Source organism: Pelecanus crispus, chromosome 4, assembly GCF_030463565.1.
Source record: "Pelecanus crispus isolate bPelCri1 chromosome 4, bPelCri1.pri, whole genome shotgun sequence".
Classification (NCBI taxonomy): domain Eukaryota; kingdom Metazoa; phylum Chordata; class Aves; order Pelecaniformes; family Pelecanidae; genus Pelecanus; species Pelecanus crispus.
Window position 1 is genome coordinate 31,623,172 of NC_134646.1, and position 14,760 is coordinate 31,637,931.

General features: G+C 42.6%; 1 protein-coding gene across 1 annotated transcript in view; it reads left to right on the forward strand.

Annotated features, from left to right (window-relative positions):
* The first annotated feature begins 3,735 nt into the window (after positions 1-3,735).
* TSPAN5 (tetraspanin 5) overlaps positions 3,736-14,760 on the forward strand; it is an 86,355-nt gene continuing 75,330 nt past the window's right edge. The window contains exon 1 of the mRNA XM_075709829.1: positions 3,736-3,877. Within this exon, the coding sequence (XP_075565944.1) occupies positions 3,797-3,877 (81 nt within the window). The 5' untranslated portion in view covers positions 3,736-3,796. The remainder of the gene's footprint in view (positions 3,878-14,760) is intronic.

Here is a 14,760-nt window from a genome sequence, read left to right on the forward strand (position 1 = left end):
GTACTTGCATTTGTGAATTAATTGAAAAGATTTGTGTTATTGTGGGAAGCTGAAGTCAGGTTCACAGCTGGGACACGGCATGCAATTCCACCAAGGCCAATACAACTTGTATCACCACTTGAGTTTGGTCCTGTGAAATTCTTATCTCAGAACTCCTTTTAAACCTAAAACCCAACCCCTCATCAGTGGTCACTCGTTTGCTAAGCACTAGACAAAGTGTTTTCATGGTTGCAAAACCATCAAATGAACACAAATGGATAGTATGATATTTAAATTGAAAATATTCTGAGACACATAATACCTCTGACTCTATACATCTTGTTGTATGTCAGAAAGCTCTATGGCTTCCCTGGGGAAAAATACTGCTATCCTATGAATTTCAACTAAAATGAAGTGTCTAGGAAATAACTACAGTTAGGGACACAGACATCAAATTTTTCTTAGACTACAACTCTTTATCTCACTAAATGTGGCACGTGGTGAGATTAGCAATGCGATAACTCATGGAACTACAGTCTTCAACGTGCTGCTTAGCCATTTCTCATCTCGAGTCGCTTGAGCTTGCATTTCTTTTTCCCTGGAAAATGTCAAAGAATTCATAGATCACAAAACAGGAGCTGACACAAAGACAGAGGTGCTGGTTTTAAGAAATGTTTGAATTGAGGAATTGGGATGAGAGCTCTTCACTTGGTGGGAAGTAAGAATTTCAGAGTCCGCAGGTATACCCCTTTTAAGATATGAACTTCTCACACTTCCTGCACTTACTAGCATTAGACTTGGCCAGTCTTTGGTCAGAAGAAGTCTGTTAATATCTACATCTTAGGGATAGGAAGTAGATTTAATAATTCGGATTTGACTTTTTCTCCTATGTCAGTAGTAAATCAAAGCATTGCCTAGTGTTACAAAGCACTGTGCTACTAGAAACATTGCTTTGTCATTGAAATACTGTCCATTAGTACTACTGTGACTCGTCAGATGAATTATAAACTAGCAGAATTTGAATAACTGTCTTGCCATACTGCAAGGAAAGGTAATATCGCTCCTGCTTAGTATTGCCTCAGGCTTTTGTGCCAAAACATCACACTGGAACTCAGTGTTGACTGGTAACTGACAGTGAATTTAAAGTGCTGTCACAGTCATCTCCCTCAGCTTCCAGACCTAGGTGGCCAAAACATGTAAGAAGTGATCCACAAGAGATGGCACAAAGCCAAAGGATGGGGTTCTTTTCATCCCTGTTTGTTTAGGACAGGAGACAAGATGTGTTTGCAAACCAGAGAGGCTGCTGCAGGTGCAGAGGACTCTGTTCCAGCTGGCATTCTGAAAGATCAATTACCTATATCAAAGCTGTTGTGCTTCCTCCTTTGCTGTCTGGTTACTCATTTCTGAGGCTGCACAGGAACCGTACACACAAAGTGAATTAAAAAGAGCAGCGTTCTATGTTCCATAACCCTCTTCAAGTGAGCAGTCTAACCGTTAACACCAGACGTCCTAAGTTCTCCTTAAGCTGATCAGATGATGGGACAATGTGAAATGCTTTTGACTTTAAAATGAAACTTGGCAATAAATGCTATTCTTGATTAAGAAAGCAAGTGAAGCCATGTAATATGATGCTATAATTGATGTAGGTTGCATTTCTTTTTAAGTTGTTGATTGGGAATGAATGGATAAATAGGTAAACCATCTGAGATTGTTACTGAATTTATCATAATAAATATTACTCTGCAATATTTTCCTGTTGCCTGTGAAGCATTGAAATGCTAAAGGGTGCCAACACGTGGTGTTAGTAGGGTGTTACGACAGGAGTATTATAAATGTTTGTACAGGTTGTCACCAATATTTGAAGCCACTTGTAAAAACAGCACCTTAATATAATACATTATTACCATACCCTACTGTAAGTGGTGATGTGTTTTTACTCGTTGGTACATAACCTACGCATTACTAATTATTCACCCTTTTCTACCCTCTTCCCATGGATGGTCTTGCAAAGACAGTGTTAACAGTACTCTAATGATAGACGCAGGGATAATGTTCATGTGGTAAACGACACAGTCATAAATTGTATAAACGTGTTGCATTAATTTCTCATTTACCAATAACACTGCTTATTTTCAAGGCCCCATAACCAATATGATGTGATCTGGAACTGAAGAGTATCTTTTGTAGTTGTAACATCCTCATACTTTCGAAGTGTGTTATCGTGCAACCTTGTAGAGATGGGAAATGTAATTTATTACATGATTTATTAGTTTGAATTAAAAGTATTGCACTTATAGCTGGACCAGGAAACTCTGAAGACTTGAAACACTGAAATGATTATATTCTTCAGCAGAGAAATGCTATTAATGATGCTGTTAATGCCAGACCATGTGGACTCTGAATCCCAAACAGCGTATGAATACAGTTAAGCTACATAACTCTACTGTTGGCAGGTTCAATATAAATTCAGAGTAAGTTAAAATGTAAACGCTAGAAAACATTGTAAAGTAGTTCTTCATGTGTTCCTGTGCGTGTAGCGCATACGAGTTCACGTGGGAGGTGATCTGAAGGCACCCGTTCAGAATAACCACCACAGTACAATTACGGTCTTGCTCCTTCTCGTTACCGCAGCCAACCTAGAACCGTGCTGCTCTGCTGGCTTTTCTCCCCGTGCATGCTATGGAGCGCTGTCCTCTCTTCCCTCACAGCAGCCAGGCCGTGTTATTCCCCAGCGCCTCGGCGTTGGCCGGCCTGTGTCACCCCCCGGCCCTCTGAGGGAGGGAGCCCCCCGGCCTGGCACCTCTGGGGTTTGTGCAACCACACGGCTCGGGCAACCTGCAGCGGACTTCGCCGAGGGAGGTGTAAAAGGAAGAAAGACTGGAAGAAACCTCGACTTTGACTTCCAAACCCGTAACGAAGAGAGGGGCTCGTCGAATACCATTACTCCTCACGGGCACCCAACAGAAAACGAACCGCATTTACCTCAGCGCTGACAGGTCGGACCCCTAACAGCCGCCCCGTCGGCAGGCTGCCCTGAACAGCCGCTCCAACGGCCGCCCTGAGGCCCGCCGGCCGCGTTACGCAACTGAGGAGGCGGCGGCCGCCGCAGACAAAGGCCGCCGGGCACAGGCCCCCCCCCGCCATCAGCCCCCCCAGCAGCCACCTCACGGCCGCCCCGCCGGGCCGCGCACCGCCGCAGGGGCACGCCACGGGGGGCGGGGAGGGGGGGTGGGCAGAGGAGGGGGCTCCGCGGAGCCGCCCCCGTCCCGCCCCCAGGGCGCCGCGGCCCAGCGGCGGCGGCGGCGCAGTTGGATTGGCGGGGCGCGCCGCCAATCACGCCGCCGGGGCGATTAGTGGCGCGCCTATCCCCGCGGGGCGGGGCGCGCCGGCGGCCGTTGCTGCTGTGGGGGCGGGGGGGAGGGAGCGCAGCGCGAGAGGGCTCGGGGCAGCTGGCGGCTCCGGCAGGGCAGCGCCGAGCCCCGCGCCTCTGCCCCGGCGGCCCCCTCCCCGCCGGCCGCCCCTCTCCCCCTCTCTCCCCGCCTCCCGCTGCGAGTAGCCGGGGCCTCCTCCATGCGGGAGAAGAGGAGGAGGAGGTGGGAGCTGCTCGCCGGCCATCCCCGGCGCCCGGCAAGTCGGAGGCGACCCGCCGCGCCGCTCCTGCCGCATCTCCTCAGGGCGCACAGCCGGCGCTGAGCCCGGCCCGCCGCGCCGCTCCAAGCCCCCCCTCCTTTTTTTTTTTTTTTTTCCCCCCTTCATTTTTCCCCCCTCTTTGGTTCTCACCCTGGCTGCGAGCAAAGTGTCTTCATGAGCGCAGAGGATGTCCGGGAAGCACTACAAGGGCCCTGAAGTCAGTTGTTGCATCAAATATTTCATCTTCGGCTTCAATGTCATTTTCTGGGTAAGTGGGCCGGTTGCACGGCGCTCCGTGTCTTCCTCTGCAACCTCCTCCTTCCCCCCCGCCGCCGCTCCCGGGCTGGGCACGGCCACAAATGAAAACTGAGGGGCGTGTAAAAGCGGAGCCCGGGGTCGTGCGTGACAGTTGGGCGCGAGGCCGGCGGTTGGGGGTTTGAACCGGCCTTCCAGGGGGCGCGAGGCGCGGTGGGGGGTGGCGGGGCGCGCGAGGCCGGGGGTGCCGCCGTGTGTGTGTGTGTCCCCCCCCGTTCCCCTCCCCGGGCCCCGGAGCCGCCTCCTGCCCGCCCGGCTCCGGGCAGCCCTTCCCCGGGCAAGTCGGCGCGCTGCATTCCTGCACCTTGGGAGGCTGCTGATTCCTCTTCCCTTCCGGCCCTCCTAATTGCTTTTGTTGTGGGTGCGAGGAGGGTTTCTTGCTTTTTTTTTTTTTTTTTTTTTAATCCCCTCCCTCTTTTCCTTTTTTCCTCTTTTCCTCCTCCCTCCTTCCTTCCCTCTCGTCTGCTTTGTGGTGGGGGAGGGAGCAGCTAGACACCCAGGCCTGGAGAACGAATTGATCTGCACGTTTTCGTGCCGATATCCCTGTTAAATAAAAATAATCAAACTAAAAAAAAAAAAAAATAATCACAGCTCAAGTTCTCTGAACAATGCTGTTGACGGCAATGATTACACAATGAGGAGGTTGTGGATGGCATGGGTTTATTATGGTTAGCTATTGCCACATAGTAGTAGTAGCAGCAATAATAGGAGGGAGGAAACAGTATTCCTACCCATCCCTAAAGTGGAAGCCCATGGGAGGCTTGCTTGGGCATTTGCAGGGATTCCTGGCTGTGCTGCTTGATCTCCTGACTGCACAGGATCTTGTTGCACCATTCTAGCACTGGCTGTAGAATAGGCAGAACTGTATAGTGAAATGTAACCTGCATATCATAGTATTTCTAGCATCTTCTCAGTGTGTTGGATTTGAGAGAGAAGCAGCTGGTTTTGGATGTATATGCCAAATTTCATAACCACAGAGGGAGGGGGTGAGTGTTCTCTCGCACACACGTAAATGATGAGGTTTTATCACTGCATAGAGTGTTAAAGTTGGGTGAAGGCTCTTACATGTACCATCTCCCTCTTTTATAAGATATTCCATTTAGCAACGAGAAACGTGCTCAAACTCAGAGTGAATGTATTTTTGAGTGGCTTTGAAGGCAAGTTGAGTATGTATCTGGTGTAGTGGCTTCCTTGGACTAGAAAGGTGAATGTGGGGGGAGGGGGGGAACCCCATCTTGAAGCTTTATGGGTGAAAGTGGGGAAGGATAGAGGAGAGAAACCTTCTAACCAATACTGAGCTTGTGACTGTTACCTTGGTGAGACTAGAATAGGGTGGTTATGTGGCTAGCAGGTATTCATAGCTAACCTCATGTTTGTGTTCCTGAAAAGTAAAGATGCCTGAAGAGGATGTTTTGGAAGGATGGGAGTTTTGATTAATGACACTTTTATACTGAAATACCTTTCCTTAGTCAAGAAAATAAGCTGCTAGAGTGAAGTTGACTGTGGTTTTATGTCAATGTTTACTTGGCCTAAGACCGACCTGTGGAGGGAGATGAGTGGTTGCAAGCTTTGTAGTATTCTGACCCTACAGTAGCTGTTTTTATTGTACTGTTAGCTCAGTTTTTAGTGGTTGAGTTTGCCATGGTTCTTTTCACTGGTCTGTGTTTTCATTTTGATTCCCCTAGGCATATATTGCTGTGAACAGAGATGTCTTTCAGCAGGGAACAGAGTAGTGTGAGGAACACTTGTGTGCCGTGTCCTTGGACTAAAAGAGGGAGATTATGGTGAAATATACATAAACGTGTTATCTTGCTCCTTCAGGCGCTGTCAGTCCGTAAGAAGCTATATACCCTGTAATTTCCTTCATCTTATTCTCTGAAGTTAATGTGTGGATGGTGCAAGTGTTACTTTTAGGTATGCGGATGGGGAAGGGGTATCTTTTAGGTATTTCATGGCTAGCTGTTTTCTTATTCCTGTGTTGTTGAGGCTGACGCAGCATAGCTTTTGCATGACGGCAGATGTTCCTCTGTTGTAACTGAATGGGTTAAAGGATATCCCGCTAGGCCACAGGGCTTTATACTGCTGGAATGCGAACCTGAAGACCTGAGTATATTGCCCACTCTGCCATTTGCTTGATGTGTGGCCCTTGCTTAGAGATTTCCCCTTTTGCAAAATGCTAATAGTCTCATTTGTGTCCTTGGCTAAACTTCTTGAAATCCACAGAGACAAAACACTTCAAGAGTTTAGTAATTTCTTCAGAATTTTGTAATCTCTTTACGAGGAAGCCTATGTTTATTAGCATGTCTCTCATGATTTGGAGTGAAAACATAGGCAGTTACTCTTGTAGAATACATTTTAATGTTGTTTTTACTGAATTAATAGCAAACCCTTCAATAGTCTATCATGAAACTGGGCCAGAAAAGCTGTAAATGAAAATTGCAAGTTTGGTTGGCTTTTCACAGAAAGCAGTAATAAGAAGTAGCTGCTAATGTAGTCATTGTAAATAGATTGAAATGATGAAGAGGTCATCGTATTAACCCCATGACACTCTCCAGGGATCTTGCGAACATGGAGACATGTAGAATACCTTTGTTAAAACTTCTACCTGAGCATTATTGTCTAGTGGTTTTAACACAACCTTTTAAAATTTTAATGTAAACAAATGCGACAATACTCTCTATTCTGCATCATGAAACAATGGACCGAAAATAAAGAGAACTGAGTTGGAAGAGTAATGGTTTTGACAAGAAAATTGGCAGTGCCTTGAACAGAGGAATATTATAGATCTGATGAAATTATGTGGGGAAAGATTGTACATGCTACTTAAACTGAAGATATATTACAAAAATTCAGAGGCTTTATATGCCACAGAATATGGGAAAAATAAATTATCAGGCCTTTTTGTCAATTTTTTGGTTTTGAGCTGGTTTGTTACTTCTTTCCTTAAAAAATACAACTGAATTATTAGATTAATGAATATGGGAAAGCTGTACTCTAATGCTATACATGTAGTATTAACTAAAGGTGACAGTGTGCGCTTTAGGAGATAGTTCTCAGTCTTGCACCCTGCCATGTAATGTGTTCTTGTCTAACTATGTGTTTCGTACGTTGTAGAACACAACATTATCCGCTCAGTCTGTGCATAATTAATGTTCTAGGTATATTTGCAAACTTTCTTTTTTTTTTAAATTCAGTATTAAACTGGGTAAGTATGCTGAAAGTATTTGTTCAGAAAAACTTATTTTACGAGATCACAATGCCCTTGTGGAAAAGGAAAGCTCGTTTGGCACTTGCCAAAGTAAGATTTAGGAACTGAGACCAAATTGGCACAAATACATCTAAATCAAAAGTTAGAACTCAATATTATGCTTCTCTTTCCATTGCTCAGCTGCCATTCTTCTGCTGGTTGTTCATTAGGGCACACAACCGGGCTTTAACTTGACTAGCATAATGCCTGTGTGAAAACATTACATTATGTTTGCTACCTTTCTAGGCTGATGGAACAGACAGTGCTTTTTTATGAGCCTTTACTTCTTTGTCTAGGTAAACCATAATGTAATCTTATTTAGATGAGAGCTGCAGCCATAACATAAAGTAACAGAAAACATTTTTCTATAGTTAAAGAAAGCAAACAAACAATGCCTCCTCCCTGCCTTCCCCCTAGACTTCCATGTAGAATGATGTCAAAGGTACAACACAAAAAGTAAAAGTAGGTCACCCTGCTTCCCAGAAGGCAAGAACCATTTCCCCTTCTTTCCCCTTCTACTTTTGCAAGACAGTTTTAAGCTGACTTAGTTCCAAGAACTGTTTTAAATTGTTCTCTGTGCTTTATTACACTTGATGGAAACTGTGGATATATACTGTTGTTTAACTCTGAATTTCAATCCACGCTTGATTCCAGTAACCCTAGCCTAATCGGAAAGATGTGTAGAAAGCATTGACACTTCAGACAGAAACCTTTGCTTTATCTGATGATTCACCGTAAGTTGTGAGATGTGCTGCGATTATGATGCATCAGCGTATTACAAGTCATAATTTGTGTTTTAATTTGCTCGGCATCTGCTGGTTTTGATGGCAACCATATGGGAGTCTAAATAGTCTTCTGAATTACAGGAAGATAGCTGAAATAAAACTGAATAAGGTTATATAAGTGTGTTATGGGAAAAGTGTTGGAAAAGTGCACTGACCTTTAAGGGACAAGAAATAGACTGTTTATTAAATTTTGTACGTTGTTGATAGTTTGTTTTCAAAGGGGCAGAAGATCATTTTCTGGTGTCAGCTGTTTTTCAGATATCCACAAGGAAGTTTTGGTTTTGTAATTTTCCCTTGCCACAGTGGTTAAAAAAAAAAAAAAAAAAAAATCAATGTGAAGCTTGTTCCATGCAATTTTCAAATGCATTCTGTAGCATTTGATCTTTAAAAAATTGCATTGGGAAGATGCCCTTGCAGTGGAAGCATTCTGTTCACTCTCCCCCCTCTTTTATGATCAAATGTAGTTGTGGTTTTTTTTTTTTTTTTTTTTAATTTCTTAGTAGCACAGATAACTTACTATTTCACAAGTGGTCTTGCCAGAAACAGAACAATGGCAAGAACAGAACTTGTCTTGGGAAAAGACACAACTGTTTTGTAACAGTGCAAGGCGGTGATGTACATATTGATGAAATAGATGTATTGTTGTGAGCTTGGGATTCCTGAATTCCTCAGTGTCTCTTTCAGCAGATGTAGCCCCGGTCTTTGAAATCTGTATAAAAATATAGTAACTTTGCTGGCTCCAGGGGACTTGCTTCAGATTTGTAGAGGTCATTCTAGGAATAAAAATTTTCCTTGCTCTGCCTTCCCTCGTAACTTTGTGGCAGGCCATATAATTGGTTATACAAAAATAAATAGATGAGGAACATGGATGAAGCTGTTTCCTTTCTCCTAAGTATTTGTTTTGCCAAAACTAGGTGTTTGTAAATATGTTATTGTTTTAAGCTGTTTGATGTTTCCAGTTTATAAAAGATTGAAGTAGCATAAGGGCACAAGAACTGGGAGAAAACTAGTTGTGATTAATTGCGCAACTTCTCATGTTTGATGTCAACGTACTTCAAGTGAATGTTTTTGGAACTATCAAATGCAGCTTACATACTTTTCTTCTGTGTTAAAGATCAATTTGGTAAATATATTTACCAGTCTCCCACCTTGATTGAATTGTCATAGTACGTTTTACCTGGTGGCATATCTGTCTCAAAGTGTGAAGAGTTAATTTTTAATCTTTAGTGTCCCAATCGGAGAAAAGCTGATGTATGTCAATGGCACCCAGAGTACAGGCAGCCCAAACAGAATACTTCTGCAAGTGAAACATTTTATGAATATTTGTATGTGTGAAAACAAGTTATCATTGGTCCCAGTCCCATCCCCCTTGTTGCCTGCTGATAATGCTTTATTAGTAAAGGCAACAGATCCGTGTTCTGTAACATAGAATTTGAAGGTAGACATGCTACCTTAATTCAGTAAGTCAGTCATAGAATCATCGAATTGTTTAGGTTCGAAAAGACCTCTAAGATCATCCAGTCCAACCATTAGCCTAACATTACCAAGTCCACACTAAACCAATCAAGGGTAGACTAGACTAAACCATGTCCCGAAGTGCCACGTCTACCCGTTTTTTGAACACTTCCAGGGATGGTGACTCCACCACCTCTCTGGGCAGCCTGCTCCAATGCTTGACTACCCTTTCCATGAAGAAATTTTTTCTAATATCCAACCTAAACCTCCCCTGGTGCAGCTTGAGCCCATTTCCTCTCGTCCTATTGCTTTTCATGATAAACTCTTTGGTGTGTTTATCATGTATGTACATATTCAACTACAGTGTATGATGTAATAGGCACACAGGGAAAGCAAGTGTGAGCTATACTGGGGAAGAAAGGCTTTTTTCCCAAATGGAAACCCAGAAAGCATATTTTTGGAAAAACAAAAATTACTTATCAGGTAGTGCAATAGGTGTAGGGTAATTTCCAAATGGAAAATGTGGGGGAGAAGGTTGTTTGGTTGGGGGGGGAGGGGGGGGGGGGTTTGTTGGGGTTTTATTTTTTGTGTGGGGAGTGGAAAGAAGAAAAATGTAAAGAACTTCTCTGTCCTCTCCAGTGGACAGGAGTTTGAAAGTATGTTTATAATCTGTTCTCAAAGAACACTGTCTAAGACCTAGGTCTGTAGATTACAATAATTCTGAAGTACTTCTTAGCAAACTTTATTCTTTATTCATTAAACTCTGTAAGAAGCAATAGTTAATGGTTAGTACAGGATAAGAAACTTGGGCTTACAGTTAATGAAGGAACACTTCCTGTTCTTTTGAGCCTCATTCCTACAAATAACCTTGTGTTGAAAATGCATTATAAACTGGTTTTGGCACCAGGGCTACTATGAGTTATACATTTGGAGCAAGAAGCTGATGTGGTGTTAAATGCTCAGTCTAGGTACTTCAACAGTTTATACTCCATTAACCAAGGTCAGTAACCTGTGAAGATTTGCTATAAGCATTCAGAATATAATGTTTTTCTTCGAATTAAAACTGGAGGTGAGAGAGAATAAATTTAACCCAAAGAAATCTCCTGACCTAATTCTGCCAGTTAGGGAATTCCAATCTTAAACTATAGTGCTGTAGGATAGAATCAGCCTTCATACTTTGCCTTGCCCAAAATATGCAGCATGTTTCTCAAATGCATGGCTAGTAGCTTGTCAACAGGACTGTAATTGTTTTATTGATGTAGGCAGGAGCGAGGAGCTGAGCAGCTCATGAAGTATCCCAGCTCTGTTAGTGATGACCCAGAAGTCACTGCCAGCATTAACCATTAAAGTGCCTTCCAGTAGGGTGATTTTTTAAACTCTTCTAGATATCTGACTTTTTCATTAGCTAGCGTTTCATAGCAACTTTGTACACTTGTGCCAGTTTCCATCTTTTTTCCCATTAAAAATTAGCAAATATTGTTGCAATGCAATAAAGGAATGAAAACAAAAAAAACTTGTCTAATTTTAGCAATGTACTGAATTGCATTCCACTACAGTTTTACAGTGCAAAATCCAGGAAAACAGATTATTCTTTTACTGGTTTGAGGCCTAATTTCTTTCTTTTCCATTGTACTATTGTGCAAGTTTGGAAAATATCCCATTTTTTGTGATTGTGCTGCTGCTCCTGCCAAAAAATGTCCTCCCTTCTGGATCACAGTGGATATAGATTTCCACTGATTTAAGCAGGACTTTGTACAGGTATAAGGGTTAGTATGGGTAGATGTCACTGTTGGCACAGTGCTCTATGTAGCTGCTTCTGTAATGTACACAAAGATCTAGGGCAGTCCAGCCTTCCTCTTACGCTGGCATTTAAAAATGTCACTAACGCACTGAGGCTTGCAGTCAGGGGTGCTTGATTTGGTATCAAACTCTGACTCAGTGTGGTCTCATATAACCTCCAGATGGCCTGATTTGCGGAGTTGCTAAAACCAATCAGATCCTACTCCTTTAGCTGTATAAAATAAATGAGGCAAATGGCAGTAGCGGTATTTATTTTAATACGCATCAATCTCCACATCAGATTCTTCAGCTAATGTTTCAACTTCCCAGTTGCTTTCCTCTGGACAGCATTTAGAATAAGTATTTCAGCACACACAGAGGATCTTATGAATGAACTGTCAATTTCACATAGAACTGGGAAAAATCAATATGCCTCTTCCAGGCCTTGAAAATCCCTCTGCTCCTAGTGAAGGCTCCATTACATCAAATAATATTGAAAATCATTTCAAGCAAAGTTCCTGATGTGTGGTGATGGAAGACTTTTTTTTTTCTTTTTGCAACAAGGCAAATACATATGAAAACAGTTTGTATACCTATTCCATACCTGTTGCCATCTGGTTTTCTCAACAGTTAAACTTCTTATGGAAAAATCAAAGAATTGTCGGAACTTCTGCCTAAATATGTTCTCCTTCTTCTCAATAGGCAAGTAAAATTATTTCTAAAAGTGTTTGGTGCTTCTTTGTAGTATTTTATTCGAAAAAGAATTAAAAGGAGACTAGATGCCTTTAGACATATGGCATATTTTGGGTTCATAGAGGCTTCTGTTTTGTTTTCCTGAATATAGTGTTAATGAGTTAAAACCTGAGTTTGTCTACAGTCATATCTCCAGTAAGCTTCTGTTACAGGGTAAATGAGTATGATATAAATGAGACTCAAGGATGCTTGCAATAATTCAGCCTACTGGGTGTTTCCTGGTGTTGGTAGCTTACATTTAATGAGCGTCCAGCTTAATTTACTTTGATTTAGGGGCAAATCTTCCATGACGTAGGACATTGTTTTATGTCAGGACTTACTTTCTCTGTGTCAAGAGGGCAGACTCTCTCAACCAAGCTCTGGTGCCCCAAGCAGAGATGCAGCAGCACTGTGTGTGGGGTGTCACCCCTAGCAGATCCACGTGGTATCTGTCATTTTGTCAGAGCCTGCATCACAGGTTCTCCCTGTTGGACACCTTTTGCGTTATGTACCCATACGCAGGGTGTATATTCACCTTTCTGAGGCTAAGTTCTCTGTGCTTCCCTCTCACTGAATTGTGTCTCTTCTGCTGCATTCTGTTTTCCAATCAGCTGTGATTAGAAAGAGGGGGTTCCGTCTATGTGCTGTAAATGATTTATATATAAAAGCAGAGACACTGAAGAAAAAAGTTCACTGATAATATATGGCAGAGGTTTTGTTGCTTCATGCCATGCTTCAATTAACCATGTCACCTTGTGGAAGAATTCTCTCTTAAGTTTGTCTTTGCAATGCCATGCAATTAGAGTGTTTCAGGCTGGAGAACCAAATCTGGAAAAGGTGACAATTCAAAACATTGGGTCTTACCAGCTAACAAGGAAGAGGGTCGGCAAGTATCCTGGGCCACTCTCAGCTGGGAGTATACCGGGGTGTTATACTACGCACAAAGCAAGGGTTTCAGATTTTTTAATTTTAATTTTTGCCCCTGAAATATAAAACCAGAAGGGTTCCCTTTTCCATGTGGGTGAAAGATAACATTTCGTAGAAGTTGTCTTCCTGACTGCCAGTTTATGTGGCTATATGTCTAAAGGAGTAAGTGTGAATTCAGTCAGTCCAACAATAACTAATTATATAACTAAAATAATTAAAAAAGAAGGGGAAAAATTTTTAAAATTAGAAGCCCTGTTTTCCAGGGAGTTATGTAATTCATTTCTAGTTGAAAATTGAGCCTTATGACCTATGTGAAGGCTGGAAAAAAAAAAGTCTATATACATATAGATCTGATTTTTCCATACATCTGTAGAAGATGTATGATTGCAGTTAATAAATAACTAAGACCTAGTTTTTATTCAGTATTGCTTGATAACACAAACATCCTCTTGTTTGTTTCTCTTTCTGTGGGCATCGAGGGGGATGTGCAGTCTTGCTGCTTTCCTAATAGTCTAACTCAATATTTTTTCCTCTCCAAACAACTGGGAGGACCTGTTTCCATAGCAGGGCCACTTCCTGCCTTGGCTATGGCAGTGGTTTCATGACTGGTTTTGGTGTGCTATCTTGCAAATTCTGGTGTCAAAGTGAGAGCAGAGGGTGGCGAATGGCTGAGCCTGGCACGAGGCTGCAGAACCAAATATGTTTGTGCAATTTCAGTGGACTGATAGCAGTTAGTTACCAGATCTGACTGAGAACTCTCTCATCTGGTTCAATTTCTATTGACTTGCTGTTTGGCTGCAAGAATGAATTATGGGAAGATGGTAGGGCCATCAGCTCCTTTCCCTGTATAGATCAACTTAAAGTGATTGTACAAGCACAGCCTGGTTCAACTATAGGTAAACTCGTTTTGGGCTGTGGAGTACACAGAGGCATGAGATGTGATGCTGTGTTAACAACTAGCTCACTCTGGTGAGGACTACCTGAAAGGAGGTTGTAGCGAGGTGGGTGTTGGTCTCTTCTCCCAAGTAGCTAGCGATAGGACAAGAGGAAATGGGCTCAAGCTGCACCAGGGGAGGTTTAGGTTGGATATTAGGAAAAATTTCTTCACAGAAAGGGTAGTCAAGCATTGGAGCAGGCTGCCCAGAGAGGTGGTGGAGTCACCATCCCTGGAAGCATTCAAAAAACGGGTAGACGTGGCACTTCGGGACATGGTTTAGTCTAGTCTACCCTTGATTGGTTTAGTGTGGACTTGGTAATGTTAGGTTAATGGTTGGACTGGATGATCTTAAAGGTCTTTTCCAACCTAAGCGATTCTATGATTCTATGACTTATGTGCTACTTGGGTTGCTCCTTCGCTGCAGTTGGATCTCCTCTGTTTTAGTAAGTTTTATGGTTGTTACCTGCTTTCTCCTAATTGCTGAGTGATGTTGGAGAAAGAAAGAGCAGTGATAATCTATTGTAATGTGAACTTAATTTGAACTTAAGTTTAAGTGGCCAGCTCCACGATCTACCTCTTTGGTTTCTTTTTCTTCCTATAAACATTGTTCCAAACACCATGCCACTCCCTGTAATAAGGTACTTCTTTGGAGTGGCCTGCTGGAAGGGGTGGCAATTGATGTCCGAAGAGAGTTTGTTATGATTATCCATTCCCAAGTACTAGCCTTTTTGATGGCTTTGTTGCAAACAGAGGTTAGTATGTATTTAATGTTGGAAATACATTTATATATTGTGTATATATACACACACATTCATAGTTTATATATGTATGTATATAGAATAATGCTGTTTTTTTAAAAAAAAAAAATCCTGACTTGCTGGAGCAGAAGTTCATTGACTTATGTGCCTAAAAGCGGGACTTGAAGAGACTGGAAACCTATCTAATTGCTGTTACATGGAAGAAAGGCCTTTTTG